Source organism: Eleutherodactylus coqui, chromosome 11 (genome assembly GCF_035609145.1).
Source record: "Eleutherodactylus coqui strain aEleCoq1 chromosome 11, aEleCoq1.hap1, whole genome shotgun sequence".
Taxonomy (NCBI): domain Eukaryota; kingdom Metazoa; phylum Chordata; class Amphibia; order Anura; family Eleutherodactylidae; genus Eleutherodactylus; species Eleutherodactylus coqui.
In genome coordinates, this window is record NC_089847.1 from 116,099,032 (window position 1) to 116,126,810 (window position 27,779).

The window sequence follows — 27,779 nt, forward strand, 5'->3', positions numbered from 1 at the left end:
CACCGAATATGCATACCTTATTTTGCCCCACTGGCTACTTACGGTTGTTGCGGCAGAACATTCTGCAACGTCTGGTGCTGGAGCACTCATGTCTTAACGCTGGTGCTGCAGACACTCTTGGGGCAAAAGCCATATACTCAGAGTGGCTTTTAGTTGATCTGCGCCATCTTCTCTCAGGTTCCTTTTGATTTTTTTGAATTTGGCGCCTTTAATTTTTAGCCCCGCCCCTCCGGCCGAGCCCGCCGTGATGACGTCATCGCGCTCGTCACGTCCCGCCCCCCTATGTGCTCGTTAAGGGGAAGCAGGAAGCGCCGTGCTCGGTCCTAAGCCGGCGTCCGAGGAGAGCTGGGACCCGCTTTGAACCCCCCCATGGGCCGCCGCGGGAGGAACCTGGCCCGGGGGAACCACCCCATGTGGCGTCCCGGGAGTCGTTCTGCAGGAAGGGAGGGCAGGCTGATCCTGCCTCCTGGCAGGACAGGAAAACACTGAGGAAGGGGTGATGAGGGGGGGGATTTTAACCTCTTGGTGTGTTCCTGTCCTATCAGGAGAAAGGCGATCTCAGGTGGTGCTGTCGTGGAGACGACCTGGGAAAGACTAATTCAAGATCATGTGGCAATGGCCATCAGCACATTATAGAAAGCCTCAGAGTGTTCCATTTACATAAGACAGGCTGATAACGCAGCGATATCTGCAATGTCACACAACTTTGTAGAACTAGCAAATATATGTATATTTTATTCATTTAACTCACATGGCGCTAACATTCTGGATTACTGGGAGAAAACCCTCACACATATGGGGAGAACGTACAAACGCCATGCAGATATTATACTTGGTTACTTTCAAACGCAGGGCCCCAGTACTGCAAGGGAACAGCGCTAACCACTGAGCCACCATTGATGCTCTTAATTGCGAGAAGATTGGCTCCTGGTACACCAAAGTAGCATTTCCCACTTTCGTAAACCAAAGGCCGTGAGGTTCAGAAGAACACAGCAGGGACTTATTTCAACCAAGAAGTCAACCACACCTCTTCTGATGTATTGGTAACATTACGCCTTCACTTCCTGCAAATGACAGACACATGTTTCTAGATGTCAGGTCTTTATTCTATGTACATAAATAGACTTTATAAGTTGCGCATGAGATTGCAGAAATCCAAATGGTAAGAGACGCTTTTATTTGGCTTCTTTGGTTTCTCCCGCCTCCAACTTTGGGCTTTCTGGCGCCTCTCGGTGGGCGGGGAAGGCCTCCCATGGGCTGCTCAAGTCAAATTTCCTGAACTCCTGGGACAACTGCACCGGTTCTGCCACCACACGCTTCACTTCATCATCATAACGAACCTGGGAAAGATGTTAAACACAACTACATCAAACCACACTGTGCTGTTGGTAAACTATGGCCAGCCCATCTGCAGAAAAGGCCATCAATAGTAAGTCAGTGGGAACCTTCCACCTGGGACCCACGCTGATAAGAAAGCAGACCGCTCCATTCCCAGTCCAGGCTTCGTATTGCAGGCAAAGATCCCAACTGAAGTGAATGGGAATTTTGAGTAATACCAAGCCTGGCCACTGCAGTGGGAGTGGAGCTGTCTGCTTCCTGTACAAGTCAGCTCTGTGCACAAAGTACACCAGACTGGCAGAAATTTGATCAGTAGGGGTCCCAGGTGGCAGACCCCCACCAATCTACTGCTGATGGCATAACCTGAGGCTAAGCTATCAATAGGCTACCACTGGACAACCCCTTTAACATCTAGTTAATCACTGATTTCAACAGCTTTTGAATATTAAAATATACCATCTTCTGTTAGATTTATGCAATTCTCCTTTAATATAACCAGCTGTTACCACTCCTGTATTACTTTTTTACGAGGCGCTTGTTTTATACCAATAGAAAATATCTAGATAGGTGATAACTAGCTGATCAGTGGTGGTCCGAGCCCCATCAATCAAGAGCGTGAGGGTCTCGAAGGTCCCTGAATGGAGTGGTGGTTGAGCATACACAACACAACTCCACTCACTTCAGTGAGACTGCCGTAGATAGAGTGCTTTAACTCCGCTATCTCCAGTGGTCCCACAAAAATGAATGGAATGGTAGCATGCATGCTTGACCACCATCTAATTTAGGGACTTTTGGGATGCCTGTTCTTATGATCGATGGGGGTCCTTTCGCTGATCAGATAGTTATCCCATACCTTATATTTCTATTGATGGGACAGGCCCTTTAAAGAGGTTTAAAAAAAACCACCATCAACTACACTAGTGCCGCCTGTGGCTATTAAATGATGAATGACCAACTTACCGCTAGCTAGTTATATCCACTTAAGAGGTGCCAAGTTACATCTGGGCAAAGTATAACCTCAGTGTAAATCTGCCCTATATGAAAGACTTACCTCCACATATCCGGACAAAGGGAAGTCCTTACGGAACGGGTGCCCCTCGAAACCATAATCGGTAAGGATTCTTCTCAGATCAGGATGATTGGCAAAGAAGACACCATACATATCCCAAATCTAAAACACCAGAGATGCCCAAAATTAGCACATCTATCAGTTTTGCATTGGAACGAGGCGTCAGATGGGGTTATTTCAAGACTTGGCCTTCTGATCTATAGTATCAATGGGTGCCGTAACTAATCATTGTAGATCAGATGGGTGTAGAGAAGGCAAACAAAAATCTTAACCCCTTGGTGACATCTGATGTGCATGTATGTCAGATGTGTGTGGGGTTTCTATGGAGTGGCCCGACATGCCCGGTGTCAGTCTTTGACCACCCACACCCAGTTGCAAAAGCCGCAATTGAAGTTTACTCTGATCACGGCTGTTAACCAATTAAATACTGCTGTCAATCGGCATTAGCATCTAGAACGAGGAGATCGCAAGTGCCATTTGGGTGTCAAACCAGCCAGGAGACTTATAAAGGCCTCCAGGGCTGCTGTGAATGCTTGCCTGTCAAAATACAGCATACTGCAATACCTTTGTATTGTAATACACCATGTAAGCAATCAAACAATCAAATATTCAACCACGCTTAGGGTGCATTCAGACGACTGTATATAAGCCGGGTATTCACGCCGGCCGATATACGGCGTCTCTCTGCAGGGGGAGGAGACTGGAAGAGTCGGAGGCAGTGCACTGAGCTCCCGCCCCCTCTCCACCCCCCTGCACTATTTTCAATGAGAGGCGGGACGGGGGCGGTGCTAATTCCCAGAACTTAGTGAAGGTGAAAGTTCCGGCAGTTGAACCCCCAGCAATTGGCAAGTTATTCCCCATCCTGTAGATAGACAAGATGGGAATATCTCTAAAGCCTGAGGGATAAGTAGATGCTTACCTCCCTCTCATACCAGTTTGCAGCTTTATGGAGAGGAACAATGGAGTCCACAGGAGTGAGCTCATCAGCGTAGGTCTTCACACGGATCCGGGAATTATACCGCAAGGACAGCAAGTTGTAGACAATCTGGAGAAGAAACGGAAGAGAAGGAGATGGTCAGACTACCAAATACGGTCCTCATGTATGAGAAGTGCCGGCGCTCTATGAAGTGTAGATTAAAGCAAACAGTGTACTGTAGACACATTTATATAAACACTAGACGTAATGTCCATCCTTCTCTGCATTTGCATATGATCCATTGCTCCCTGCTTTCAGCCATTTCAGGCTGGGTAGAATGGCTTTTGTATTCTCTGCTCTGATGACTAGCAGAAAGTCCAGAAATTCCTAGACACGTTAAGGAGAATGTGCCAGTATGGAAGGTTTACAACCCTCTTATACACTGGTCAGCCATAGCATTAAACTTACTAACCTAATATTGCGTAGGTCCCCCTCATGCAACCAGAACAGTTCTGACCTGTTGAGGCATTGACTCTGCAAAACTTCTAAAGATCTGCACCAAGACTTAACAGCAGATCCTTGAAAGCGACCCTCCGGTCCTGGACAAGCAAAGACGGCTGCACCACTTCTGACTAACCCACACTTTGTATTAGTATGCATCATCAGTCTAAGACAGTGCTTCTCAACTCCATTCCTCAGGTACCCCAAACAGGTCATGTTTTTGATTTATGAAAAAAGCAAACAGCTCCGTTCTCACTGCAGTGGTCACACTTGGTATTGCAGGCTATTCAATTTAATGGAAACTTTGCCTGGTTAATGCAGTGGGAACAGCTAAGAGGTAAGGGTCCCGGGGCCATCATGACTCCCATTGATTTACCATTGTTGATAGGATAGGCCATCAATAGTATTTTCCTGAAAAACTCCTTTCAGTTCATGATTATTGTATATTCCAGTTTTGTACCCCCGATGGCTGGACCAGTCTATAAGTGCTGCAGATCGTGTCACCACAACCCCAAATTATCTAACTCACAAAGGCAAAAGTTGTTCTCCAATGATTCAGTCGTTCCCCCCTTTACATAAAAGGCTCTTTTATATAAACCTTCTACATGAAGGGACCTCATAAGAGTCAATCCAGTGATTACCTCAAAGCGGTTCTGCCTTGTAGGGATGTCTACAGCGGTCAGGTCAGCCAAACACTTGAACTGAGCGTTCGTGTGATCTCGGAGAAACGTCAGGACTGGAATTACTCCATCAGGATGAATCAGGATCTCCAATTCTTCAAAGCATGTGACCTAGGAGATAACATCACGTGTATGAAGAGCAAATAAGCGCTTGTTCACATCCGTGTCAGGGCTTTGAGACGTTTAATTCTAGTTTAATTTAGTTTTTCTGCTCCAAAAATGGAATAGAGATAAAAGCCCGCATATCCCATATTGTTTTACCCCCTTGCAGACAAGCAACTCTTGGAGAGGCTGTGCAACTACTAAAGGCTCATTTACACACAAAAGACAATCTTTCAAATGATTGAAAAATTGACCGTCCTAGCGATCATTTTGCATAGAGTACTAATGGGCACTAATGCCATTTAGCACTTTATCAGCTGCATTTGCATGTAAATGAGTCTCCAGCAGCTGTTTGCAAATCCCAGTATGTGGTCTGGACTTTGCACTCAGCTGTAGTCAGCTGCTCCATGCTAACTCTCCAGCTGAAGGATGGATTTTATGCTCAACTAAAAATCAATGTTCAGCCAAAGAGTGAAAGATGGAAACATTTACATGCAACCATCGTTGGAACGAACTTTGAGCGATAATCGTTGCCTGTAAATGGGGCCCAAGTCTTCTCTCTATACAAATAACCTGCTTCAGCAGCATGTCCAATGGGTATTCAGAGTTTTCGGAGAACCTCTGTATAAGCTGCACATCAATACATTACTGCGTTGTGCAATCACTGACCAGTTGTGATGGGCTGAACATGAGGAAACAAAGCCTGGTGTGTCTCAGATGATGAGCCATGTCCGCCTCCTCCTCACTGATCTGTATCTGGCTGCCAGACAACTAGCTGCAGCAGGAGCCTTGTTCATTGCAGTCCTGCACTTTAAAACTACCACCAGCTGGTCCGCGGCATCCCGATGCCTCGCGTTGCTGTTCTCCGATGGCAATGCGGAAGTCTGCAGTGTCCTCCGCGCGGAGATATCCTCGTTTTGGTGACGGGGCTTTGAATACCCCGCCTCCAGCAAATCAAGCGCTGTGATTGGATCAAGCCCTAGCCAATCACAGCCGGAACTCGATCATTCACAACCATTCAGTGATGTCATTCACTGAATGGCTGGGAATGATCAAGTGCCGGCTGTGATTGACTGGTGCTTGATCCAATCACAGCACTTGATTTGCTGGAGGCAGGGTATTCAAAGCCCCGTCACCAAAAAGAAGAGGATTTCTCAGTGCAGCGCACACTGCAGCTTGCGCAGTGCCAGGGACCATCGCAAGGGACTCAAGACGCTGCGGGCCAGGTGAGTATTGATGCTTTTTTCCCCATGTACTTTAGCTTATTTTAGGGCTTATTTTCTGGGGTAGGGCTTTCTTTCAGGGAAAAACGGTATTTGGTAAATGCAATGTGCACAGCTCTCTCCTTAGTGAGTGCTGATCATGTGAGCAGCACACTGGCCAATAAGACAGAGGATATAATGCATTATTACCAACAGACAAAGACATGTGATTGTACAACATGGCTAGGTACATCATTTAATCATCTCCTTATATTTTTGCAGCAACTCCCACAAAGGAGTCATGCGCCATCCACTTCAGAATATCTTTAATTACAACATGTATACAAATTATTTTTGCATAAAAGACATTCAAATGAATCACAAAGCGACACATATGTATATATTATACAGACTGCAGTTAACTAATGGGTAGATGACAATGAGGTTTAATTGCACATTAGTAGGCAGCTATCTTAACTCCTTAGTGACGGTCCAATAGTGCATTTACGTCCTGCTATCTCCCTCCATACAGTGCGGGCATCAGCTGTTTATTACAACTGACACCCGCGGGCAATAGCCGCGATCGGCCGTACAGCCGATCGCGGCTATTAACCCTTTAAATGCCGCTGGCAATTCTGAAAGCGGCACTTAAATCCGCCGAACGATGTTCTGGGGTCCTGTACGGCCCCCCTGCGGTGAGATCGGGGGAGCCGTGCAGGTGTCATGGCAGCCGGGGGGGCCTTCTAAAAGGCCCCAAGGCTGCCTTGGGAGACTGCCTATCAAGCCATCCTCGTGGGGTGGCTTGATAGACTGCCTGTCAAAAAGCAGTATGATGTAATGCTATAGCATTATGTCATACTGCAGGAGCGATTAAAGCATTGCTGGTTGTGGTTCCCTAGGAGGACTAAAAGAAAGTAAAAACAAAGTTTTACTAATTATACAAAAAAAAAAAAAAAAAAAAAAAAAAGGTATAGCTTTTGAAATCTGGAGATGGAAAAATACCAAAAATCGCTTGGTCTTCAACGCCAAAATAGGCCATGTCATTAAGGGGTTAATCCTCATTGTCATCTGCCCCTTGGTGAACCGCAGTCCATATATTATATACACATAGGTGTCCGTTTGTGATTTATTTGAAGGTCTGTTTTGAAAAACTAATTTGTATAGATTCTGTAATAAGATATTAATTGTTAAATGGATGGGTACGACTTGTGTGTTCTGGGTTCTAGATATAGTGTAATAGTAGTTTAACACTACCAATGCACTGTGGGGAATTTGGCAGTCTAAAGATTGTGTCGGCCATCTTGGACGGCCAAAAATGGGACCTGGAACAAGCAGATTGGACAGATGGCCAAGAAGAACAAGTGCAGGTATTCTACCTCCGCCCCCCCCAGTCCCTGCAACCCGAGGGTCACTAAGATATGCATTAGATTTTGTATGATGCCTCCGCACTACGTTTGGATATAGGATCGCAGCCGGCGCGGTGTCTTATACCTCAGGCAGGGGCAATAAGCCTCTCTGCCCAGGTCAAGTTATTTAGATAAAGGGCTACGGAAGGGAATTACATCTTTGGCCCAGGTGTAGGAAACCATAACTAAGACTGACAAGTAACATCCTATAACCAACTGATTTACAAATATAACGTTTGGAGGGATCCTTCAGGATAAATATGCATTAAATGTCAATTTGGAACAGCAGGAAATGCAAAAGTATAAGTCTTCCTGCATTATAGAGGGCATTAGCAGATGAAGTGGATACTGGAGCATATTTTAGATGTGGCGATAGGAAGCCCTCTAGTGGTGGAACGTGACGGTCACATGTGGGGAAATCTAATGAACTGACAAATAGGAACAATATTCTAACCCCCATTTGTGTATATAGAGTGTAGCAGATTCACAACTTACCTGAACCTGCTGTACATACTTGGGAAGAACTTCTGCTACGTACTCGCCAAATGCAGTAAGCTGGTTCGTCAACACCGCATCCACAGGACGGACCGTTGCTGAAAGCACATACAATAAAACATTCAAGTTGATGGAAATATGGAACACCACCTCTGCAGCGCCACCTATTGGAAGGCATCATTCCTGCAAGTCAGTGTCACACTTTTTAAACAAGCCTTATAACAATGACTGGGAATTGTGAGCCAAAGCCAGATTAACCATACACAGACAGCTGTTTCAGGGTGATTGTCCATCAGACATCAGTTTGGGAGAAGACAGGAAACCGCTGATCTCTTGGAACCCAGAAGAATTTGGTCCATATTTTAAAAAAGGTAAAGTCCCCTGGCGCAAGCACCGAGTCATGACCGACTCCTAGGGTGACGTCACATCGTGACTTTTTCTTGGCAGACTTTGTGGGGTGGTTTGCCATAGCCTTCCCCAGTCATCTTTACCCACCAGCAAGTTGGGTACTCATTTTCCTGACCTCACACCAAGTGGGTCGATCTGGGAAAAAGTCTAATGGTTTCTTCCTCTTGAGGATCAGAGTGTCCCCACACGGGAGAGTGCGATTTTGGGCAATGAAAAACTGATAGTTTTTCCATATGACTTTCATGTGATTTTCACAAGAGTGAAAAATGTGCATTTTTATCCTGTGTGTTTTGTGTACTTTTTTCCCCTCTGTTCTGCACTTTCTGGTTCTTTTCTCATGCGGTTCCCATAGTACCCTGCTTACATACGCATCACACTTTAATGCCGGGTTCTGGTGTAAAAAAAAAAAAAAAAAAAAAAAGGAAAAAAACCCACATTTTTGCGCAAGTATATTCTTCTATGGCCCTATCCAGCTCGCCTCGTGCAACAGCCCGTGTTCTGGAGGCTGTGCAGCGCACCTCCTTGTGACGGTATATATGGATGTAGCATCCTGGAGGAGCAGGACTACCAGATTGGGCTGCAGGTAGCATCTTGTACCAGTGGTGACAAGAACAGCAAAACTAGAGAAGAATCAGTCGCCTCTCCACTGCTCGTGTGATCACTTTCATTTGCACCAAAGCAGGTGAAATGGATTCACAAATCGCTTCTGCTACCTAGCTGGACCAACCGATACCCCTGAACTGTAAGTGAGTCGGGGTTATACTGCAATGCCTAAATGTTCCCTTAGTTTTCCTGAGCAGTCAACAGACTGGGATCCACATCCGGACCAGGAACGCAAGCTGATGGGACCTGCAGACCTGCTGTCATAGATTAACAGGAGGGCAGTGTCTCCTCCAAAGCATCTATGGCGGTAGATCTGTCCTCAGGAGTGGAGCTACAGGGGGACCATGACAAAAAGCTTTTGGATGCTGGCCAGCATCAGGAGGTTGTATATGGCAGCGCCTGGAAGCGGTAAGTCCTGATTTATTTTTTGTGTGGTCTGGGGCCTGAAAGAGTTTAGGGGTCTGCGGGTGCTTTCCCATCTGCTTCGTTACCTCTGGTCGGAGACTCTGTTGCAGACTGACTAAAAATAACGGAAGAAAATGCGATGCATGCATTCTTTATCTTCTGTCCAAAAGCTGCGCAGAAAGCAGGCGGACCCCATTATAGTGTAGAGACGGAACAGTTCAGCCGTGGGGATTCCCTTTTCCTGCTCCTCAAATGGAACAGGAAAGCAGAATCCCCAGTGCAGATGCGAAAGCACACTTATCTTGTTTTGACGTCTTCAGTTCAGGAGTCTGGCTTTCCCCAAAACAAATAGATCTTGATGTAAATTAGGCTTGCGAAGAGTTAACAAGACGACATCTTTACTGTTGGTGTACAGCTCACACATTCATCTGACCGCAAACCTTTAGTAAAACTAGTTAAAGAGACTGTCACCATGTTTTTGCAGTCCTCAATGAGCACCAAAAAGTAGTGCCTGTCACACTGATTACAGTGTGTGTGTGTGTGTGCAGTAGTTTGGGAGAAACTTGCATTTAATTGGTAGCAGCCTGACACAAAAGTAGTCCTGCATATTCATGAGCTGCAGCTAGCCACACCCACCCCTGCCTCCAGCCAATGATGCACAGTAATAAGCAGACAGCTGTCAATCAGTGGCTGGAGGGCAGGGTAGGTGTAGCTATCCCCCAGCTCATGAATATCTAGGATTACTTTTAGTAGTCCTGTGCTGCTAATGATAAAAGGCAAATTTCTCCTAAAGTACTGCACAGATCCACTCATCCAAAATGTCATTGTAATCAGCATGACCGTCTCCCTCGTGCTGCTCTCAGACACGGATGCAAAAATGGTGACAGAGTCTTTAGATGTCCCTGTAGTATGAGATGGAGAGGTAGTGTAACGGGTGGGCTTCAAAGCAACATGGATGAGCAGCTGGATGAGGGTCCTTCAACTTCTTGATAAGAACGAGCAACTTACGCTTTGTCTCTGCGGTGGAGCCCTCGCGTCGCACTTGGGGCAGCACACGGACAGTGGAGGCTGCAAGGCAAAAAGACAGTCAGGACATGAAGTCACAAGGCGGTACGAGAAGGAGAACCTGCGCATCTACAACGATTTCATCCAAGGGCATGTTCACACAGCTGAACCCGGCACAGATTGCTCAGAGCGGATTCTGCCGGCGTTTCACACACCCCAACCAAATAAATGAGCACAACGCAGCCAAAAACACTGATCGTTCTTGGTAGCATACGTGCCGGTGTGAACGGGGAATGTACTGCCCACGCTGATGATACGGTATTGGAGGCGATCAATCAAAAGGGTTCTCAGAGATTTTGAACGAATTGCCCTAAACTACATAACGGTATTATAGGGCTTTACAAGTCTTAAAAATGGATGACCTATCTAAAGGATCGGGCATAAATAGCTGACTGACAGGGATAGGTTGCCTGGATCACTAACCGATCAGCTGTCATCCTGTATGGGGAAGGAAGCAGAGAATTCATTGAAGGGTATCAGAGCTGTGTCTGCAATACCACACCAGTCCACTGCACAGTGTACGGCGCTATCTGCTTCCTGTTCTGTACAGTGTCAAAGCAGGCCTAGTGAACAGCTGATTGACCGGATCGGCTTGTGTAGCAAGAGTAAACAACTGGGAAACTCCTATTCGCCGTCCGTAGTAAAGTAATTAGGGTGCACGGAAAAGCAACAGCAATTCTTAGGGTATGTTTACATGGCGGACTAGGCCGCGGAATTACGGAGAAACCTAAGATTTGCATGCATGCTGGGATTTCTAGTTGCACCTATTCCCTGCTATTCGCACATGCATTACTAGCTCCCAGGGTTGCATTCTGGGACTTGTTATCCTGCAACCAGCATTTAACCTCTGGAGCTCCAGTGAATGCTGGGACTTGTAGTGCCACAGGACCCATTACCAGTCTTCCACCCCCCTCTTGTGGTAGGACATACCCTGCAGTCCTCCCCGGAGCAGCGCCCTCCGCACCGCCGCCAACATTATCCTCCCGGACGAGCAGACAAGGGCAACTAAATAAGGGCGGAAGTCACTCCAGACAGGCGGGTCCGGCCGTTAAAGCCCGCCGGGTGACTTCCGCTAAACAGCGCAAAGGTTCCGGGGGAAAGTAGTTCCGGCAGCAGAGGGCACGAGGAGTAGCAGCGGACGGCACCGCCGGGGTAGGTAATGGTGGTTGCTGGGTGGGAAGAGTAGTGTAAGCCCCGTCCGTAGAGCCGGTCAGAGTATGTCTATGTAGTGCGAGGCCGCCATGACTCTGCTTGTACAATGGCGGGCTTTATCAGCGTCACTCCCTCCATCATGTCATCATAGGACTTTTTGTTATGTCATATGACGTCACCAGGCGGGCCATTACGTAATGCAGCTCCCTGACTCTTCCTCAGGGGTGTGCTAATGGCTTCACAACTTGCCCCTCAGTGTCTGTAAACCGGTGCTGTCGGACGATAACTATGTCTGCGCCAACTGATGCCCGCCATGCTTGCTGGTGTGAAAAAACTACGTAAAATGTGTGTCTGTTACCGTAGGACGCCATTTTTCTTTAGTGTATGTAAAGGGGGCGCGGTTGGTGAGCGCACGGAGGGATCTGGGATTTCGCAGCCCATAGAGCGGCTGCCACCGGCGATCGGGCAGTAAATGTACGTTTGTCTGAACTCTATTCGCTAATGTAGCGCCAAAGTTACAAAACCACCATCTTGTGTGCGATTATCTTGGATTTACGCACTCCAGGAGCGCGGTGACCTCAACGGGCTTGTACTAATGCGCAGGATATACGGCTTGGTCTGCGGACATTGGGCCTTAGTCCGTCTGCACACAGGTGGAAGCACAATGGCGCACGCCTTGGCGCATATTTGTTGCGCTATGAACAAGGCTTTTTTTTTTTTGTGCGTACGAACATAATTTACTGCCCTTTTTTCCGCCCGCCGGGTGCGTTCATTTCTGCGCCGCGGACAAACTCCCTGTTTGAAATGGCACATTAGTTCCAGGTGGGCTTTTTCCGGCACCGTTGCGCAGTCTGCACGTCTCCGTATTTTGGTCATTTGCGCGCCCCCTTTCACTTCTTCTGTGGGGATCTTTGGTGCGCAGAAAACTACGGCATTTTCTATCTTTTTTTGCACGGTCCAAAAACATGGCAGCAAAACCGGAGCCGCTGACATCAGTTGGATCTGTTCGCAGCTTATTGTGCGTCCGTGCGGAGGGGCTTTTGGGCTGTATTCACACGTTGTCTATGCCGAGAAATCGGGCAAGGATGGGCGCCGCAGCATTCTCTTCAATTCCACATGGCGATCATACTGCGTGACAAACGCTCATCTGAATAACCTACCGGCGATACAACGTTTAGCGCGGCGTTTCAAACGCTATAAAACGCCTCTGTTGATTTGTATGGGGCTCTGCAGACGAGCGCAACGCTTCTAACGCCACTATTTTAAAACTTATGTTGCCGTGTTTTTTGTAACTCCTCCCCTATTGCAATGAGGGGGCGCGGTGAACGCTGTCAAACGTATCTGAAAACGCTGTAAAGCGCCGCGCCGTAACGGCTGCCTCCGTGAGAAGCGTTGTGATGGCCGGAATACATGGATGGCACACAGACCAACAAGATGTCTATTCTATCCCCCAACTAGGTCATCAGTATGTGATGGCTGGGGGTCCGCAGCAGGCTGGATGTAGCCTTTAATGGTCAGGGGGAGCGCTGGCTTCACTCCCATTGAAATCAATGGGTGCGCCATGCTGCTTCCTGCTAGGATGACCCTTCCTCTCCTGAGCAGGAAGTGTAGAGGAAGCGCGGTGCTCCCATTGATTTCCCTTTTAAGGCTGGATTCAGACGACCGTATATAGGCTGGGTTTTCACGCCGAGCCGATATACGTCGTCTCTCTCTGCGGGGAGGGGGGGGGGGGGGAGGATGGAAGAGCCAGGAGCAGGAACTGAGCTCCCGCCCCCTTTCTGCCTCCTCTCCGCCCCTCTGCACTATTTGCTATGGGGAGAGTCGGGACAGGGGTGGGGCTAATTTGCAGAACTTAGCCCCGCCTCCTTTCATTGCAAATAGTGCAGAGGGGCGGAGAGGAGGCAGAGAGGGGGCGGGAGCTCAGAGCACTGCTCCCAGCTCTTCCTACCCCCCCCCCCCCCCCCAGCATGTTTTTTTTGCGGCCAGGACACCACACCCCATTTTTTTATTTTTTGAAATGCCTATTTAGCCTGATCTCCACAATCAAAGCAGGAAGGAACCGCAGCACTTAGATATCAGCAAAAATCTATTTGATCTCCAGATGTCATCTTGCTGATCAATCTGGATCCGACTGAGACCCTTACCGATCCAGAGAGATCTCCTCCAGCACATGACATCCCTAAACTATGACTGCCATGTAAGTGAATGGAGTGGTGACCGCCGCCTCTGGGGGCGCTGCAGGCGAGATCACCGGCTCAGTGGGCAGACCTTCACCGGCCACCAAGCTATCCCCTATGCTGTGGGCACGAGATGACCGGCCTGCCGAGATGGCAAGACCTGTTTAGGGCTACAGACTTGAAGCCTGAGACTGCCCTATTAACCCCCTAGTGACAAGACTACTTTTTTTTTTCCTCAAGGACCAAGCGGTCTTCATTGTTGCATTGCAAGAGCTATAACTCGTTGACCTAGCCAAACGTGGGCCTGATCTCTTTGGTACAAGTTAGTAACCTAATACGCAAGTCCGAAAAGGCACAAGTCCATCCAGTTCGGCCTATTCCATCTTCCTGAGGTGTCCACACGGTGAATGTGGGGATTGAACTCGCAACCTTCAGGTCATGAGCGAGATCTTAGGACTGCATTCTGCTGTCTTAACACTCTGCGTCCCACGAGGCCCCATAACAAGCCAGTATGTCGCAGGGTTTCCCCGCATAGACTCGCAGTCCGCACTGTCCAATTGTTTACCGGCACCCGTGGAGAGCAGACATGGTGCGGGGGGGGGGGGACACGTTGTTTTAGCTAAGTGGATTAATAGCTCTAATGGGGTTATCTCTTGTTCTCTCAGGGTTATAAAGCCTCCCTGATCTCCCTGTATTATCTGCTGGAGGAAGGGGGATAAGCCGCTAGCTAGTATTTCAGTAAATAATTTGAGGTCTACGGTATAGCGATATTGGACGGTAAATTTGGCAAAGGGGTGGGGTCTATTCCTCCTTTTGGTATGACTGTAATGTGTGCTTTCAGTGTATCCTTTGAGAGGGATTTGCCCAATTAACTGGAAATGGCTTGACTTGGACCTCATGTCAACGGGCGGGGGAGGGGGGGGGGAAGGATTTAAGTGAGGAGGAAAAAACAAAAATGAAGAGAAGGGGGACGGGAGGCCTTAAGGGGTTAAAGGAGTTTTGCGATTTGGTAAAGTGACTGCACTTTACTAGTGATCTAGCATGAGTTTATAGGATGGTGTACCCCTTTAAGTGTCCTCTGTCTTACTTTTGCACGTGTTCTTCTTCGCCTTCCAGGTACGTGAATCTGTAAACCATGGAGCCTTCAGCAGAGGTTGCCGCTCAGAACTTGTCCAGCAGCACGGAGGAGAATTACTTTCTGACCTACACGTTTACGGATCGCTCTCATAGCAGCCGCGTGGCGCAGAGCATCATGAAGCTTTGCATGGAGGATTCGCTGTTCGCCGACGTCACCATCGTAGTGGAGGGGAAGGAGTTCCAGCTGCACCGACTGGTCCTGTCTGCCCAGAGCTGCTTCTTCCGCTCCATGTTTGCTTCCAATCTAAAGGAGGGACGTAACCGCGTGACGCAGCTGGAGGACGTGAGCGCCAGCGTGTTCCAGTTACTGGTGGACTACATTTATCATGGGACAGTAAAGCTGCGGCTGGATGACCTGCAGGACACCTACGAGGTGGCGGACATGTACCAGCTGACTGCTTTGTTTGCAGAATGCTCGCGCTTCCTGGTGAGGACGGTGCAAATGAATAACTGCCTGCAGATTATGTGGCTGGCCGACCAGCACAGCGACGATACGCTTTACAATGCAGCTAAACACTGCGCCAAAATCCACCTGGCGGAGCTGGATGGCACGGAGGAGTTCCTGAACATGCCTGTGCGATTCCTCACCGATATCCTTGCAGGTGAGTCACAAGAAGTGTGAGTAGTTGGCATCAGCGCGGCTCCGGATTCGCAGTGAACGATGTCGAGTTGCACATGTGTATGCATATGGTCCTGTACGTTTTTGCAAACGCGGTTTCTACGTTGGATGGCCACACATTGGTTTGCTCCATTGACAGGGCTAGATATGCATGCAGATGCACGTAAAAATCAACGCCAGGAGTCTGAGGCTCGCCCTTGGATTAGGGTGGTTTCACATCTGCGTCCGAACATCCGGTCGGAGGTTCCATCGCAGATCCGGCACAATACCCGAAGAAAAAGTGCTGCATGCATCTCTTCCGGCCAAAACCCGGGCAGCTGATTGGATAGCGAGCAGACCCTATTATTTTAGCTTCTGGCACTGTTCGGTTCTGCCCCAAGATGGCGCTGTACGGACGCAGGGATTTCTTCTTCCTGCTCCCCAAACAGAGCAGGAAACTGGAACCGCCTTAACGTGTCGGAACCGCCTTAACATGTCCGATCCGCGCTGGAAGCATCCAACGTGCGGATCTGACACCTCAGTGTGACCAGGCGTAGAACTCCTGCCCTGACAGCCTGACGCGAGCTGGACGGTGTGGTTTTTGCGTCAGCTGTAGAGCAAAGGTTGGGCACCACTGCTGTACAACTAAAGAGTAAACCTCTGAAGTCAGCACCCCATCTTTCAAAAAAGTTAATTTTTTTATAAGTTCTGGATGCACCCCAAAGAGTTCTAGAGTTCCCAATTAATTTTAAAAATAGTTCTAGCGAATTAGGCAAAAAAATCAACCAATGTATCTCTGCGGTGCTAACTTCCAAAAATGATATTACTAAATCAGCGAGAACTTTGTAAATATGGGTATTAGAGCTTTGAGCAATAAGAGTTTTCTTCAGAACTCTTGAGGTGCTACCCAGAACTCTTATAAAATCGCAGGATTTCCCAAAAAATTATTTGCATATAACTGAAATTTTTGGATCCGGCATTTGAAAATCAGCGAGAACTTTGTAAATATTGATTCTAGAGCTTCCAGCATTAAGAGTTTTCTTCAGAACTCTTGAGGTGCTACCTAGAACTTATAAAATTGCGGGATTTCCCAAAAAATTTTCTGAAAAAAACTAAAGCAAAATAAAGTGTAATAAAAATCGCAGCATGTTCTATCATACACGACCGTGCGTGGCGATTGGCGGCACACAGCATGTCATCGCATGTCCCTTGCGGGTATTGCACGGCGAACTACGGCCGGCCTTGGGCTGCTCTAACACAACCCACTTCTTACCAGGATTAGCGCCGCCTTTCAAGCGCTGCTCTAACTGTGGTACAACGCTTCCATTGATTTTAATGGGGCTTTGCAGACCTGCGCTCAAGCATGACTTCTCTAACTCCTTCTTAACGCCCCTCATCGCAACAAAGGGGTGTGTAATCACTGCTGTACAACGCGTTCAAATATGCCGAAATTGCGGTAAAATGCTACATTTTCTAACGCGGTGTCTTGTGAAGGGATGTGTGAGCGGCCTGAAGCACAGCTACCATCTGGATAAATCTGCATAAATGTCATATTTACTAACCACCTAGAAATACATGGTTTTTAGTGTATATTTTGATCAGAACAGATGGATGCACTTTTATGCAGGGAGAATACACTAGTGTGCCAAAAGTCATGGGATAGAAGTATGTTAATAGAAGTGGCGCTACCTCAGGAATGTCCTCACCGGTGTTATGTGAGTGAGGTTGAACACTGGCAAGCGTGCCCACGGCGAAGCAACGTAAATCATCAGTTGAAATGAGGTGTGATAGTGGGAGCCGGGTGGATCGGGCGTTACACTTCTGAAGCTGTGCAGGCATTTAACCTTCCTTGATCTACAGTGTCACCTGTGTCCCAGGAATACACCCTAGAGGGTATTACCACCCACGGTGGCCGGACACCGGTGCTTAATGATCACAACCGGTGGTGTGGTGCAGACCCCATGAAGCCATGGACCCCAGTTGTCAAGGCACTGTGCAGGCTGGTGGTGGCTCCATACTGGTGGGGGGTTCTCATGGCATGGGCTGGGTCCACCAGTCTGCCTAAACACATCATTGACCAATAACTGACACGTTTCCTTGCATGGTGACCACTTGCAGCCTTTCATGGAATTCTTGTACCCCCGCAGTGATGGGATATTCCAGCAGGATAATGCACCGTGCCATCAGGCCCAAGTTGACCAGAACTGCTTCAAGTAGCTTTCTGAAGAGTTCCTATGAATAATGTAGCCTGCATATTCGCCAGACATGAGCCCAATCCTGCATTTATAGGACGTGGTGGAGAGGTCCATTCACATCGGAGATCCTGCACCTACAAATACCACAGAGCTGTGGGGGCTATCCAGACGGCTCAACACCCTTTAGATGTCTTACGGGATTACTGCCACATTGAGTTGCTGCACCTTGCCGGGCTAGAAAGGGTCCTACATGATATTGGTCCCCATCCCATGACTTTTGGCACACCAGTGTATATAACAGTTATACACATTTAGCATCTGAGTAAATTTACGTAAGTGCTGTTGCCAAGCGTTATTACGTGTACTGTACTTGTCGCAGTCACGGTGTACACGCACTTGGCCATTTATTTGTTGGAAGCACTGACTTTGTGTTTGGTTGCATCTGTACGGCCCCATTGACCGTAACGCGTCCGTTCGCTGTCCGTGCGCAGTCACTTGCAAGTATGGAGACGGCTGTGAATAGGGCCTTAGTATTTAATTGTTGGTGCTCTTCCCGGCAGACGGCGTTCCCTGCTCACAGAATCCAACCAACGTCATAAGGAACTGGATCCACTACAACAGGGAGGAGCGGGAGGAGTTCTCTGAGACGTTGCATTCTGCCCTGAAGGTAGGAACGTCTTCCAGGACTGTTGGCGGTAGCGATGAAACAACATTTTGTAGTATGGTACCTTATACTTGACGCTCTTTAGGTTCTCGCTGCTCTCTTCTCATCATATAGATGCCACAAACAGGATGAGCTGTTGGGTACAGCTGGATGCCCGACCGGTCGCACCAGCCATAATCATTCCTGCTCTTTGACACAGGAAGTACCATCGCTAGTGAATGAAGGCGGAGCTGGCGGGGATTGGTCCCGCCTCCATTCTCGTTCATAGATAAATGACTGCCTGTTTATACGGGCCGATCATAGTTCGGTTTTCTGCATGCAGAAACTGAACAAGAAGCGAACAAATTCGCATTCGCCATTCAGTTGGGGCAGCATTTACACCGGACGGTAATCGATAAAATTGACCCATCCAGCGGATTTATCGGCTCGAGCAAAATGGCCCTCGGATTAGGGCTGATGATTAGCGGCTCACTGGTAGAATGTTACTTTGTTGTGTTACGGGACGTAATGTAACCTTTGGTGGCGGCTACAAAACACATTAAGTTTTCAGACTCAAACCCCAAATATGTGTATTATACCTAAATGAGGTGAGTTTTGATGAAGTTTTAATCAACTTTTTAGTTTTTTATTTTATTTATTTCAGTCTTCTGCCTCCCGTGGGACATCGATGGCTTTAATCAGATCCTCTACTCCTCTTTTAGCCCCCTTTTAACTACTTTGAGTCCCAAAGGGGGTGGAATGAGGAGTCTGGAGGGCTGCTTCTTACTGGGCGCCCCATTCCTGCAGACTTGGTGCACACACAGCCTGACTCGTCAGCCGGTCCTGTACCCATGCTCTCCCACTCCGCTCCATTCATCTTCCCCTTCAATAAATAAAAAGGAAAATCACTTGGAAACGATGGAGAAAAAACGATCTGTCATGGGCCGGGTGGTAGGCAGCAAGTGAAGTCAGCCCTCGTAGTTGAAAAATGGGCAAGTTGTAGGGATGTGAGCAACTTTAACAAGGGGCTAGACTGGGTCTGAGTACGTAGACACGGTGGTGTTCTGGGGTTTTACTGGTATGTAGTGATTCGTACCTACGTAAATCCAAGGACCTCGGTGAACTGGTGAACAGTTGTTGGGTGACCGAGGCTCAATGATGTATTTGAGGAGCAAAAACTAGTTCTTCTGGTCCAATCCCGCAGTAGACCTTGCCAAAAAAGTTACTGCTGACTATGAAAGTGTCTCGCTAAGGACATCACAGCTCATTGTGTGAAGACAGTGCCCATGTTGACCGCTTGTTTGCCGCCAAAAGTGCCTACAGGGAGCACAAGAGCAGCATAACTAGACTATGGAGCAATGGAAGAATGTGGCCTGGTCTGAGTCCCATTTTACATCATGCGGACGGCTGGCTGTGTGCACCACTTACCTGGGGAAGAGATGGCATTATGGAAAGTCAAGCCGGTGGAGGCAACGTTCTACTGAGAAACCTTGAGCCAGTCATGCAGATATGACATGTACCACCAACCTCAACATTATACAGACAAGTACTCCCATCATAGCAGCGGTATTTACTAATGGCAGTGGCCTCTTTCAGCAGAATATCCCCTGCCTCACTGCAAAAAAATGTTCAAGAATGCCTCTGAGGAACATAATGTAGAGCACAAGGTGACGACTTGTTCTCCAGACTCCTCCCATCTCAAGATCGAGCGTCTGTGTTAGTGAGGTCCCTGGAAGCCGCAGCTCACGACTTACAAGACCTCAAGGATCTGCTGCCAACGTCTCGGTGCCAGAAACCATAAGACTCCTTCAGAGATCTTGTGGAGTCCATGCCTCGTGGGTCAGAGCTTAGCATGACCGGGACCTACACAATATTGGTGGCTCCACATGGAAACGTGTTAGAACGTGGACAGGCCTAAATCCACATGAGGCATTGTGATATAATCCGTGACAGGGTAGCCAGGGTGTGCGAAGGAAACTTTCTTAAACTTCATGCAGATGTCTTAGAAGCGAAATCCACACAGAAAAATCTCACGTCGGCGTCCATTGTGTGAACCTTAAAGGGGTTGTCCCGCGGCAGCAAGTGGGTCTATACACTTCTGTATGGCCATAATAATGCACTTTGTAATGTACATTGTGCATTAATTATGAGCCATACAGAAGTTATAAGAAGTTTTTCACTTACCTGTTCCGTTGCTGGCGTCCTCATTTCCATGGAGCCGACTAATTTTCGCTGTCTAATGGCCAAATTAGCCGCGCTTGCGCAGTCCGGGTCTTCTTATCTCAATGGGGCTCCGTGTAGCTCCGCCCCGTCACGTGCCGATTCCAGCCAATCAGGAGGCTGGAATCGGCAATGGACCGCACAGAAGCCCTGCGGTCCACCGAGGGAGAAGATGCCGGTGGCCATCTTCAGCCGGTAAGTAAGAAGTCACCGGAGCGCGGGGATTCAGGTAAGCGCTGTGTGGATTTTTCTTTAGGTCCCTGCATCGGGGTTGTCTCGCGCCAAACGGGGGGGGGGGGGGGGGGGGTTGGGAAAAAAAAAACCTGTTTCGGCGTGGGACAACCCCTTTAACTTCTTATATTTGTTGTGTTGTTTTTTTTTTGTTTTTTTTTAAACTTTGTTTAATAGTTGTTATATGAAGACAAGGACGACAGTAGGGAAGAATCCGAAGAAGAATTTGATGACTTGCAAGAAGTCTTTGAGTATTATGAATCAGAATCTGATTTTGAAGCGACCACTGAAGTAAGTTTTTGCTTTTATAGAGTCATTGTGTCTTCATTCATTCAAACTAGTCAATGACAATTTTTTTTTTTTGTTTTTTATCTTCTGCAAAAGGATGAAAGTGTAGAGGAAGTTGCTGATGTGAATGCCACCAGGAATAGACCCCATAGCCCTGCAAGTTTGCACTTCATTTTTTTTTTTTTTATAAATTTTTTTTAGACTTCTATGAAAAGCTAATTTTTGAACTTTCTTTTTTTTTTTTTTTTTTTTTAGGATTTTAATCAACTTGTACAGGATCTCAGGAAACGTACAGAAGAAGAAAATCCTCTTCATCCACAGTGCTTCCAGAACGACCCACAGTGGGGACCAGATGAGAAACGTCCGCGTCCAACACTGGATCGAGAAGGAACGCTGCAGAACAGCACTTGGTGTCGGTGTGGACATTGTAGGATAAGGCCGAGTGTAGAGGAAAAGCTTTGCTGCCAAGAGTTACACACAAGGGGGAAATTCGCACCAGACTATCTTTGCATTACACAACATGAGGCCTTCTCAACCCGCGTTTTGTCAAGAGGGCACCTTATCACGCTGCTCCAGTTTGCTACCAAGATTTCCGCTGCGGAATTTCAACACAACGCTAACCGGTAAATAACGGTATTCAAGACAGATTTTTATTTTATCTATTTTTATGCATCCATATCAAATGATTTAAAGGGGTTGTCTAGTCGTTGGATTATTTCTTTAAGTATAGGCTCAAATGTGTTAACGTAACAAAAGCAGCAGTACTTGCTCGTCCAGTGCCTTGGTATTCCAGCGCTGCAGTCAGAGCCCACAGTGGTCGGGCATCATGGCTCCCAGCTGCTGAGTGGTGATGCCATCATAGAATGGTAGAGTTGGAAAAGCTCTCCAGGGTCATCAGGTCCAACCCATCCCCCTCATTTCTCCCCCACCCCCCTCTGCTTAATGCAGGATCACTAACTACTGTATATACTCGAGTATAAGCCTAGTTCAGCACATTTTTTTTTTTTTGTGCTGAAAAAGCCCCCCTCGGCTTATACTCGAGTCAGGGAAGGCTTAAAAAAAAACCTCCATACTCCCCTCCCAGCCGGCATCTGTGTCTCCAGCGGCAGACTGCTTGAATTCTCTCCGCTGTTATCCCCTGACGTCCTCTTTGCTCGGCTCTGTCATTCCCCGCCATCAGTGCTGTGTAAGTAAGAGCTGTGATTGAGTACCAGCTGTGATTGGCTGACGCTTGATCCAATCATGCACAGCCAATTAAGCTGCTTTAGAAATCTTCCTGCCGTCAGTGCTGTGTAAGTAAGCGCTGTGATTAGATCAAGCGCCAGCTGTGATTGGCTGGCGCTCAATCCAATCACAGCGCTTACTTGCACAGCACTGACAGAGGATGGCGGGGGATGACAGCAGGGAGAATTCAAGCAGCTTGTCGCACACAGATGCCGTCTGGGAGGTGAGTATGGAGTTTTTGGTTTTTTTTACCTAGTATATACTTGAGTATAGCTCAGCTTATACTCAAATCAATAAGTTTTTTTTCCCAGTTTTTTTTTGTGGTTAAACTTATTGACTCGGCTAATACTCTAGTATATACGGTACTTCCTGTCCAGCCCCTGTTTGAAGACTTGCTCCAGTTTGTCGATGCCTGTGGTGGTTATTATATATTTTTTAAAACTGTTTTGGGCCTATACCAAAAACAATCATCCAGCAGCCAGAAAATCCCTACATAAAATGATATTGCCATTGGCTGCAAAGGAAAGTAATTTTTGGTAAAAAATGCACATTACATGTGATAAAGCAAGCCCCGTGCAATGTACATCTAAGGCCATTCTCACACAGGTCCGGTCCTCCCCTCCCCCTCAAACATTAGTTTGTTTGCTTATCAGATTTCAATAAACTTGGATACTAATCATATCCGGATCGCACAAAGGAGGACTTGGCTGATGAAATTGCATAATAATCCATAATACAAAATCTTTTCTCTTGTCCCAGGTATCTACGATTGGCAGCATATCGAAAATTCACTAACATGCTGTATGGATTTCTTGGAAAGGCACACAGAGTATCGGTGCCATCGTGTGTAGTCAAGAAAATAATAGAAACCTACTGCGATCATAATGGAAGCCATACTGGGTCTACATAGGATCCGTCATGGGTGCAGCTGAAAACGCCGGAAGAAAGTACTGCAGACAGTGCAAAACTGGGCAGCCGAGTGCCAACTGGGTCCGGCTAGCAGTGTTCGGTTCCGTCCAGACATGGAGCTGTTAAGCCGTGGGGATTCCCCTTTCCTGCTCCCTGAATGGTGCAGGAAAGCGGAATCCCCAGCGCAGATGTGAAAGCGGCCTATAATTGGGCATCTGGTCGACTGAAAACTGAATTACATTTTTAATTGATCACCTGAGTGCTCTGCTTTAACCCGAATATAAAGAAAATCAACTAAATGACTGCCGTCTGCAGCCTGTGAGGATCCTCCTCAAGGGTATAAGTGGGACAGACTGATGGATCTGAGGAAGGGGCGGAGCCTGACACAAGTGTTTGTTCCTGCTAGGCTGCTGTGGTGTCAGGCTCCACCCCCTTCCCGCTTTCCCCTTTTTCTCAGAACTCATCAACTCGTCTTTGATGGCTTTCTCACAGGCTGCAGATAGACTGGACTATCAGATCGGTGTATGACATGCATAGTATGTCGGTAGATTGTTTTGTACTAACGGTTTAGATGTTGATGGGCCAGTAGGTTGTATTCCTTACTATACATGGTACAGGGGGTCTACAAAGTAGTTATACATAGTCTGTTATGCTGCTTACTGCGCAAAAGCAATTCTGACTTCTGTATTAGGCTTGAACTCTTTTTATTGTTTCTATGACATTTGTTGTACTTTTGAAGTTTGTTAGAAAATGTAATAAAAACTGATTGCAAATAAAGTTTTGGATGTTATCGGAATGGCCAACTTGCAGCGTTTTACTTGGCAGTTACGGTGGCTTCACAACCGCGTCCGGCCGTCCTTCAGTCTTTGGTTTTCTTTCTGTATAGAGAACAATACACTTTTTTTTTTTTTTTTTGCTCTGTTTGGGTTCAGTTTGACTGTTACTTTTTTTGCTTTCAGTCTCTCTGAATGTAAAAAAAATGTGGTTCCCGCTCAAAAAGAGAAAAACCGAAAGCGCCTTCTGCTTTGTTTGCATTAAAGTCAATGACGGGGAAGCAACAAGTCTTTTTATATAATAGGGGTTTTTTATTTAAACAAACTCCACTTATTTTATAATCTAAAACTTATATAAATATTTTACTGATTGTCTTTTCATACATATGAACTAATTTAGATATTAAAAAAAAAAAAAATTAGTTTGAACCAAAAATAACCTGAGTGTTAAAACAAAAAACCAAAGCCCCATCCGTCACAAGACGTTAACATTACTTGAATAGCATATAAAAAGTTCTACCTGTTAGTTTTTTCCTGAGCAGAAAATGGCTAGAAATAGACTTGTCATTGAAACCCAAAACACGTGATAGGATGTGTCCAAGAGGCGGTCTCTCCACAAGCGACCCTCCCCTTTCATATTGGACACCCCCTTCCTTCCCGTGGTAAGCACCTGAGGAGGAGTGTTTTCATGACACCCATCTAGCTTGTGATTTTGCACTTTCCATAGAGCTGGGATCGAATTGGTTACTGTGAGGAGGTACTTTTTAAAAAAAAAAAAAAAAACCCCGCTATTTTTGGATCTGGGTTTGTCCAGGATCAACAGAAAAAAAGGGGCCAAGAACTGCATAAAGAAGTGAACCATTACTTACCTGTTGAATTCTCCGGTGTTCCCTGCTGGCCTTCGATTTACTGTGCCGCAGGGATGACGTCACATTGACCCATGTGACCACTGAGACGAGTCATAACATCCTTGCTGCAGCACAGGAGCAGCTGGAGTTTTAACATACAAGTAATGGTCCTATTTTATGCGATTTCCTCCATTTTTGGCTTTTTTTTTTTTTTTTTGTTGCTGAAACCGACCACCCCCTTTCCTCTAAACAAGAAAATGTTTAATTGTTTTTGTTATGTCTTTAAGGAAATCGGGGAAAAAGTGCACATTTACCTGATCGGGAAGGAGGAATCTCGCACACACTCCATTGCAGTCTCTCTACATTGCGCACAGGATGACTCTATTACCGTAAGAGGACAGAACAGTTTGTGTCACCAGATCACTGCCGCTTGCAAGCATGGTGCTGACCTATATGTGGTAGGAGGCTCCATTCCTCGTCGGATGTGGAAATGTAACATGGAGACCATGGACTGGGAGAGATGTGCACCACTGCCTCGAGACCGGCTACAACATACTCTGGTGTCGGTATCCGGTAAGGACGCCATATACTCCCTTGGAGGAAAGACCCTGCAAGACTCCCTTTCTAACGTGGTCATTTACTATCGAGTACAGGACAATGTCTGGACAGAAACTAGTCAGTTGGAGGTTGCCATCTCTGGTGCGGCAGGGGTAAACCTTAATGGGCTTATCTACTTGATGGGAGGAGAGGAGAACGACTTGGACTTCTTCACAAAACCCTCTCGTCTCATTCAATGTTTTGACACGAACACTGAGAAATGCCACGTCAAACCTTACCTGCTGCCATTTGCGGGGCGAATGCACGCCGCTGTTTACGAAGACCTGGTCTTCATTGTAGCTGAGGGAGATTCGCTGGTTTGTTATAACCCACTTCTGGACAGTTTCACGCGGATTTGCCTTCCCGAGGTCTGGAGCTCACGACCTTCGCTCTGGAAAATCGCTAGCTGCAATGGTTGCATTTATGTGTTTCGGGACCATTACAAGAAAGGGGATGCGAATACCTTCAAGTTCAACCCAGCCACCTCTGTGGTGACAGTCATCAGCGGCATCCGGTTTTTGCTTACCAACTTGCAGTTTTTATTGGCATGATGCCTATTTTGATGACTTAGAAGTTAGCAGATATGTAATTTTTTTGCTTTGGCAGACCTCTTAATCTTGGATCTGGTGTCTAAGGCTGCAGAGTATAAAGATATGGTCATAAAAGCAGAAGTGATGGTGCCACCAACTTTATGGTGAACCAGTCATGTTTCCTCTACCGTGTTTCTTGTTGCTGCTAAATCTATGCTTAGCTAGCTAGTTGTGTTTCGAGATGGAAGTCCAGGAAAGCAAACTTGGCCCCGGGAAAAAAATAGGATAAATGTTTTCTCTAGACTCTGTCTTTTCTTTGACCTGTCTGACCAAATCCTCAGTATCGCTTGGTTTTGGTAGACCATGAGTAGCATTGCCTTAAACCAGTGCCTCACCACAAAAAACTCCTAAACAATATGAAAAACTGATAGAAATGGGGTCATTAAATGACATTATACCTCAATGTTAACTTGGCTTCATTAAAGTGAACCTCCAGTCCTTGACAAACAAGGAAGGCTTGTCTGATTGCCTTGACTAGTCACGAGAAGCAGTGTTGGCCATCTTTGTTTGTCCAGACCAAGAGTGTCCCTTTGCTTTTTCTTATTAAAACTTGCTGTTCCTTACATGAGCAAAAGCCATTTTACCTACACGGCACCATCTGAGGTTACCATAACTCTCACTTTTTAAAAGGGTTGTCTCAGCTTGAACACTGACATGTGGAGACTGCATGATTAGGTAGTCACTGTAGTAGACCAACTATGGGATCTAGGAAAGAGTCGAGCTTCAACTTCTTCCTTGAAATCAGTGGGGGTTCATGGAGACCTCCAGTGATCAGACATTGACGGCATATCCTAGTAAAACATCATCGAGGTTCCTGCTAAGACAACCCCTTTTACAGGAGTTCTCCAATTTGGATGTTTTTTAATAGGGGTATATTGCGATAAAAATAACCAATGTGATGGTAGTGTTCCTCACTAGTTTATATACCTATGTCCGTTGCATGAGGATGGCACTGACAACTTGTGCTTCGGTCAAACTACCTATATCTCATCCCTTGACCACATGAGCAGGAACATCACTGCTCATCTATAATGGTTGTTAGGCCCTCCTTGCCTCACATACTCCATCTTTGGACATGGGTGCATGCACTTGGATAGAGCCTATACAGATAACTTGCATATATAGATAATTACAACATGATAAAGGTCTAAAGGTCTGGAAATAATGTACTTAGAAAATCCCTTTTAGAGTTTCTAGGGTGGGTCATTTGACAGAAGTCAATCAGCTCTTTGCTTTTAGTAATCTAAAGGCAACCACACTCAGGTAGATATTTCATGGTTAGTAAGAGGTCTGCTTGCACTAAGACCACCTGTGGGCTGCCAGTTAAAGAGGTGCAGTCCTTTATCATCTTTCAGAAAGGTGAAGGTCTAGGAGAGGTTATCATTACATATGAAAATAGACATTTTAGAAGTGCTCAATATCAACCCGTAGAGATCCCAGCTTTTCGACTTTAGTCGCTTGAAAATCGGATGTTGTAATCGCCAGCGTAAAATCCACTCTTTCCTGATTGGTTAGTATTGGTGAACTGGGACCACCCTGACTCCCAGGGTTGGCGCTAATGATACAGTAGCTTCTCTGCAGGTGAGGGTTTGCTGGTGGACTCCATCAGCTTTATGGGATGTAAGGAGGACTCGTGGGCCTCCTCAGCTGCTAGGCTATCGGGCTTTGCCTGACCACTCAGTCTGTTCTGGGTCTGTTTAAACACTATTGTAAAAACTATGACGCTTTCAGGGCTGGTTTAGAATGTATTTCTTGTTTGATGTGTACACGTCTGTGCAAAAACAAATAAAAATTGAACCTTCTACTTTTTACCACAACTGGTTCAGTGAGGTCTATGGAAGCTTAGTTTTCTATATAGATTACATATGCCGAATTTGCAATGAATGTCTAACCCAACCTAAGCCTATCCGCGGCCGTGTGCTCTTGCCACTGCCAATACCACTTACACTGATGGAGATTTTTTTTTTTACTGAAATGTGTCTACTGTATGGAGGCCATTGATGTATA

The 27,779-nt window shown here is 46.7% G+C and overlaps 2 protein-coding genes across 3 annotated transcripts; one reads left to right on the forward strand and one right to left on the reverse strand.

Annotated features, from left to right (window-relative positions):
• Positions 1-1,084: 1,084 nt before the first annotated feature.
• NDUFS3 (NADH:ubiquinone oxidoreductase core subunit S3) lies at positions 1,085-11,268 on the reverse strand. The gene is made up of 7 exons (XM_066583305.1): positions 11,121-11,268; positions 10,134-10,193; positions 7,710-7,807; positions 4,466-4,615; positions 3,327-3,452; positions 2,390-2,509; positions 1,085-1,340 (listed from the first exon to the last, which is right to left on the reverse strand). Exons 1-7 carry the CDS (start codon positions 11,164-11,166, stop codon positions 1,176-1,178), a joined length of 765 nt encoding a protein of 254 aa, XP_066439402.1. The 5' UTR covers positions 11,167-11,268; the 3' UTR covers positions 1,085-1,175.
• KBTBD4 (kelch repeat and BTB domain containing 4) lies at positions 11,252-27,583 on the forward strand. Of its 2 annotated transcripts, XM_066583304.1 has the most exons (7): positions 11,252-11,342; positions 14,636-15,258; positions 18,010-18,116; positions 20,721-20,834; positions 20,928-20,987; positions 21,087-21,454; positions 22,815-23,783. In XM_066583304.1, the coding sequence occupies exons 2-7, from the start codon at positions 14,655-14,657 to the stop codon at positions 22,963-22,965; spliced, it is 1,404 nt and encodes a 467-aa protein (XP_066439401.1). In that variant the 5' UTR covers positions 11,252-11,342; positions 14,636-14,654; the 3' UTR covers positions 22,966-23,783. The 2 variants fall into 2 exon arrangements, with proteins under 2 accessions (XP_066439401.1, XP_066439400.1); XM_066583303.1 differs by lacking the exons at positions 20,721-20,834; positions 20,928-20,987; positions 21,087-21,454; positions 22,815-23,783 and adding an exon at positions 24,873-27,583.
• Positions 27,584-27,779: the final 196 nt, after the last annotated feature.